The sequence below is a fragment of the Cannabis sativa genome, chromosome 5, assembly GCF_029168945.1.
Source record: "Cannabis sativa cultivar Pink pepper isolate KNU-18-1 chromosome 5, ASM2916894v1, whole genome shotgun sequence".
Taxonomy (NCBI): Eukaryota; Viridiplantae; Streptophyta; class Magnoliopsida; order Rosales; family Cannabaceae; genus Cannabis; species Cannabis sativa.
Window position 1 is genome coordinate 13,235,554 of NC_083605.1, and position 6,424 is coordinate 13,241,977.

The window sequence follows — 6,424 nt, forward strand, 5'->3', positions numbered from 1 at the left end:
CTGCTACCAATTTTTTTTTTATGTTTTTGTACGTACAAAAGTAGCATCAGGTGACCATCGACCACCATCGAATCCCATCGGACTACCAATTTTTTTTTTTTTTATATTTTTGCACTAAAAAAAAGTATGAGAAATTAGAGAGGAGTATTTTTAGATTTTAGATAAAGTGATTATATATTTTAGTATAGAAAATCAAATTTCCCTTAGCAACCTGGACTTAATAACTAGCGCCCTTCATTTAAAAAAATAAGTAAATAAATACGAGAGATTCTCCTCCTGACTGAGGGTTGTGTAGAGAAATATACAAAATCATAAACTCTAAATTTCATTTGCAAACCAAAGCCGGCCATGGTGGATTTAATTATAGATGGTGAACAATTCTGTTTTTTTATATTCAATTACAATAGCACTTAACTTGCAAACACATTTTTCCTTTTATACATTCCTCTCCAAAATCATAAGAGCAATCTAAAATGATAGCCAATATGCTGTTAGAACCCCCAATAAACCATGTAGCCAGCGGGACAAAAACTGCAAGCAAACATGGATTTGTATAACCCACAGTTTTAAGACACTAGAAATTTAATTAAACACAATACCGAGGGCTCTGCAATGGTGGAAGCCAAAAATTCATTTCCACAAGGACCCAACAGGGAGCCATTGCCCCTCCCAAACCATTCAAGCATTTATTTCTGAATTGCATTGATGCTCCCTGCTGCAGCTTCTTCTGCCCCAGAACATGCTTGAACAGGTTGTTCTGTCAAATCTCGGTCCTTCCATTTTATCCTGCTCAACTGATGTTGATTGTGAACGATTAGGTGACTCACCTTCAGTTTCTGTCTCTCGGGGTTCGAATGATGGACATGGACCATCATTGCATGTGCACAAAGGAATGGCCACAGAAGGAAACGGGCTACAGGTAACCGGGCAGAATATTTCTGAAGAAACTGAAGCTACACGGTTCTTTCGGATATCTGGGGTAGAAGCTGAAGACTGACGCTCTAAATCACGAGGATGAAGTATGCATGGGGTGCAAAGACCAAGGGACATTTGTTGCTTATTTCCCTTTACTGGGGAGCCTGGCAATTTGATGAAAGAGACAATTCCATGCCTACAAAGGGGGCATGGAATGGACCCAGGGGGGCCAGTAATTTCAGAAGGAATGTTGCTTGTAGAGCAAATATACAGCGCACATCTTACGCAAAGCTCATGCGCACATCCTGAGGATAAAGTATACTACCAGTCATAAATTTGCAATGAATGTGATCTAAATCATTCTCAAGGGAAAAACAAAAGGAGATAATTTACTAGTAAAAGATATGAACCTTCAGCAGCTACGGAACATGTTCTTTCAAGACAAATAGCACAAAGATCAGAATCATCAGAAGAAGTTGCTGCCACAGATTTAAATCCACACTCTCTGCAGCAAAAAGAAACAACCAACTCTGCCATTTACATTCCTTCTAATAGAACACCAAAATAGATTTTTGTCCGGTAAAATGCTTGGCTCGGAACTTCTATTAAACTAGGCATGTTCCCATGTCAACCAACTTATTTCTAAGTGCCCATGTGCAGCCAAAAACTATTGTTTTTTCATTTTTACCCACAATAAATATCTCTACACAGAAATACACCAAGCAAACATAAGACTGTTCTTTTCAGCCTCAGGTGTCATTATCTAACTGGATAATCAGGGGAATCACACGAGGCACAAGGTCTTGGTAACAGTTGAGATTTACTATTGTGCTATTATAAGTAGCATTATTAAATGATATAAAGTAAAATTCCATTTGAAATTTACCTTGCTATGTTCAATACACTCATGAGAGGCAAAGAAAGGTAATTAGATGGGAATGCTGGTATAATAGAATCTGAGGTGGGTGCTAGAAAAGGTTCAAGCCAGTGGCGCCCCCACATCCTAGCTACATCAACAGGAAGCCACCTGTAGAAATCGAGTGTTCAGATTTAGAATAGTCATTCATGTAAATTATACAAATTAAAATAGTGAACCACAAAGATTCTCACCCATTGCAATTCAAAGTTCTCCTACTAGCACCTCTTGCAAGGAGAACCTACAGAATCAAGAAGACAATCAGTTTAGATTCAGAATGACCCAAACTTTACTCAGAATCCACCATAATTTATATAATTCTTGCCTGACAACTTTTTAAATTCCCCCCACAGGCAGCATAATGCAGCGGGGTGCTTCCAGCTCCTACAGTCATTAACTTTAACATTTAAGTTTGATAGGAAAATCATCAAATAGTTATTCATCAATTAATATTCCAGCTAACTGATGAAAATCAAACCTATCAAATCCACGGATGTTCCATAATGAAATGTTACAGCCGACACATTGGCATGAAGGTCGAGTAACAGCTGAACACAGTCAAAATACCCGTTCAAAGCAGCCATATGAAGAGCAGTGACACCACCATCTGCTGCCTTATTAACAAACTTGGACAACGCACTGCACTGGAATAAATTAAATAAATAGCAGGAATAAAAAGACAAAGACAAAATAATTTGTAACCACCAAACCTACACAAAGTAGTATTAGTTTATTTCTCAAGAATAAACATAATTATTAGAGGATTAAGCTGCCTTCATTTATACAGTTAGGCATTAGCCAAAAAGAAGAATATTCTAACAGATTGTTTTATTATTATTTTATATGGGGTCCTACAATTGAACAGTACAATCTTTGAGAGGCAGAGATAGGAAACAGTAACAAATAACTAGGTAGATCCACATGAGTAATCGAACCCCAAATTTCATGGAAGCTACCATTTAATTATGCAGCTCTGAACTCAAACCAGCATGAAGTAATACAAGTTATACAACTACCATGTTCAATACATTAACTACTAACATTCCATTTCAATAACCTATTGAAACTATTATAAAATTATCAAGCTTAAGACAATAATAAAACAAGTATTATACCTTTGAGAACTCTTGATCCTTACATTGGCATCATCAAGATGTTCGCTGTCTGACTGAGTACATATGGATTCATTTGGAGCACTTGGAACAAAATCAGCCACAAGAAGCCTTATACATCTTACATGGCCATTTACGGCAGCAAAATGAAGTGATGTTCTGCCACTAAGGTAGTCTGCTCTGGTAACCTGTAGGAAAGACATAAAAGAGAAAAAGAAATCACACAATAAAAAGCTAATAGATATAATTTTAGGAGATCAGATCAAGATAGACATGTTCTTAAGTCTGTGAAGGAGCTTGAAATAATGAAAAGCATAATAAAAACTACTCTGCAACTCACATTGCATCTGAAGAGCAAAAGAGTCAGTACAACTTCCCAGTGCCCATATCGACACGCTTGCATTAACGCTGTCTTTACACAACATAAAATAATACAATGAATACAGAATTAGTCTCAATGCAGATCCACGAAATTGTTGTTTACTCTTTCTTTGAAAATGTAAAAAACAGTGATGAACAACAAAAGACATAAAAACAACCCAGAATCCTAAAGATCAAAAGCACCAAAATCTCGTACCTGCCCACAATAATTTCTGGAATTCACATCAGCTCCATTCTCAAGTAACAGAGAAACAATCTAACAAAATTCCCAAAAAAAGAAAACAAATAAATAACAGCAAAATTATAACTCTTAGGAAAAAAGGAAAACTCGTATGAAACCCAAGAAAAAATAATACCTCGTTGTGGCCTTTAGCAGCTGCAAAATGGAGAGGGGAATTAAGACCACCGAAAGTGGAATACTTGGCGAGACAAGGATTACAATCGAGAAGCATCTTCGCCTCCACTACATCGCCATCTCTGGCCGCCGATACCAACCTCTCGCCGGAGGCCGAGCACCCAAATGAATTTCCCATTTTATCCTTCCCTTCACTCACTCTCCGACAACGCCTTACGGAGAAAATCTCGTACGGCAGAAGAATGTTAGGTCAACCGTTCCGAACAAACAAACACGGGGTAATATAAACAAGCTAATAACCGCGTGTGGGTCTGTGTATGTATATATATATATAAATATGTATATAAATACTGTAGTGGAGTGGAGTGGAGTGGGGCTGGGGAAGGAAATCAAGAAGTTTGGGTTTGGAATTTAGCTATGAAAAAGGGAAGTGGGGGGCAGAGGTGACGTGGCAGCTTGGTTTCTGTTTCTGAGTCTCCCTGGTCTTGACTTTTTACCAGAGAAATCGGAGATGGCGTGATTTGAGTTTCGATTAGCTCCAATTTCAGAGAAGAGTGAGAAATATAATTATTAATTAATTAATATATGAAGGCCAACTTTACCTTTCTTTCTTCTTCTCCAATAGCCAGACTAGTGGCTTGGCTTTGGCTACCTAATTCATAAAATAGTAAAAAATAAAAGAATAAAATAAAATAAAGACGTAAAGAACAGACTTTTCAATTTCATTGTGTAATTATGAATATGGTAGATCTATAGGAGGATTGTCTGAATGATAATTAATGATCACATATATTTCGTTTCAGTCTCACATCAAACCATTTTAAAACACAGTTGTCTCCTCTCCCTAAAGAATGCGGTATGTTTCTATATTAATTAATATTAATGGATTTACTAATATGCATTTTTTTTTAATGTTGGGGAGGAGTATTTGAATTTGGAATCTCTTTTTTGTGAGAAGAAGATCGAAACCGCATAAGCTTGTGCTTAGCTTATTACTATATACTCTTACTTTCTTTTTTGTGGTATAATTCATTCAAATAAAAAGATCTCCAAAAATTATTCTGGTCATGGAAAGGTTAGATGTCATTCAGGAGGGCGTTCCTGGAAGTCTAACTTGTTCATCCAAAAAAAATCTCGTGGAATGATGGATGTCATGGAGTCTTTGAGAAAACTAGTCTTTCTCCATAAAGGAATTCTGAATGGCTAGTTGTTTCCTCCTAAAAAGAATTCTTAGATAGTCGACTTCAGCTGGCACCTTTCCTATCCGGGAAGCCCCTTCAGGGTTTGCTTTGGTCTTTCTTCCAGAAAGCGTATATCTCTTCTGGAAGCTCTTTATCTTATAATGATGTGGAGATTCTGTTACGAGGAGTTTGTTAAGTTTTTTAAGTCGTAACTAATTAACAACTTAGCACTTGCAGCCACTGACTTTAGGATCTATAAATACCACCAACACTTAGTATTTCGCTACAAAGGAGATCAGAGAAGTTTCGAGAGGTGATCTTAAGAGAGAAAGATTGAGAGGTAGAAAGAGAGGTAGAGAAGAAATAGAGAGATTGGTTTTGAATTTTGTATGAAAAGTCTTATGTAGATGAAGAAGATTCTTGGATAAGGGTGTAAAAGATAACACTTTGCGAGAATCCAACAGAGAATCGTTCTCAATTGTATTGTACCTTGTTCTTGCTCAATCAATAAAGAAGATTTAGTGTTGTTTCAGAACTAGAGTAGAGTCATAGATCATATCGAACTATTGGACTTGAACCAGAATATATCTTGATGTTGATTTTATTGTTTTATTGTTTTAATCGTATCTAGTTTTAATACTTTGTTCTTTCCTATTTTTAATCTCTGATTATTGTGTGTAAGTTGTTAATCTTGGCATCTCTATTTGTTTGTTGATTAAATTTTAGTTGATTTGATTCCACACTTTAGTTGTAAATTTCCCACAATTAGAGCTTGGTAATCGATCAAGAATGCAAAATCAAGATTCTTTTCGCTGCAATTCTTAAAGAAACGATGAACATTGTCAATGGCGAGATTTGAATTGGAGAAGTTTGATGGAACAGTGGACTTTGCGCTATGGAGAGAAAGTTTAAAAGGGATCCTAGTGCACCAAAAAGTCTACAAAGTTCGTGGAGATGAGAAGTTACTGGTGTTATACCCATATTTTGAACAACAATATGGAGCTGACATGTGTAACATAGCTGGAATATGAACCAGCTCAAATTATGCATCAATAAATGCATTCAGATGACTCGCCTCAGGAAATACAATTGATAGAATTATTTGAACTCACCATCATACAAGCAATGGCGAGATACGAGTAACAACTACCGACTGATGAGACCAGTGAGATAAATAAGTCTATCTCAGGATAAACAGAATACATTATAGAATTTTTTAGAACAAGTAGAAAATGAGTTTTGCAGCTCATTGACCCATATACCCGTGTATGTTAAAAGTATAAAGACAACAACTTCAACATGATTCACCTCGCTCTTGTCACGTTATAACAAGCATCTCGCATATACTTCACTTAACATTAATGGAAGAGTGTGAGATGTACTACAACAATATACTTAGACGTTGTTCCACAGAGATGTTTAAGAAAAGTATTGGTTGAATTACGAGAACTATATAGCACTAACAACATAACTGTTGGGATTTTATGTCGTAAAATAAAACTCATTTTACTATAATTAGATTTACTAATCAATAAAAGATCAAAATCATTTTATGTTGCATGGT

At 36.2% G+C, this 6,424-nt stretch overlaps 1 protein-coding gene across 2 annotated transcripts; it reads right to left on the reverse strand.

The window, feature by feature from the left end:
* Positions 1 to 328: 328 nt before the first annotated feature.
* Positions 329 to 4,486, reverse strand: LOC115716689 (E3 ubiquitin-protein ligase XBAT33). Of its 2 annotated transcripts, none has more exons than XM_030645544.2 (10): positions 3,681 to 4,486; positions 3,521 to 3,580; positions 3,284 to 3,355; positions 2,947 to 3,131; positions 2,310 to 2,470; positions 2,157 to 2,215; positions 2,026 to 2,072; positions 1,802 to 1,942; positions 1,326 to 1,420; positions 329 to 1,220 (listed from the first exon to the last, which is right to left on the reverse strand). In XM_030645544.2, exons 1-10 carry the CDS (start codon positions 3,855 to 3,857, stop codon positions 679 to 681), a joined length of 1,539 nt encoding a protein of 512 aa, XP_030501404.2. In that variant the 5' UTR covers positions 3,858 to 4,486; the 3' UTR covers positions 329 to 678. The 2 variants fall into 2 exon arrangements, with proteins under 2 accessions (XP_030501404.2, XP_030501405.2); XM_030645545.2 differs by having other exon boundaries at positions 3,284 to 3,351; positions 3,681 to 3,747.
* Between the last annotated feature and the right edge of the window lie 1,938 nt (positions 4,487 to 6,424).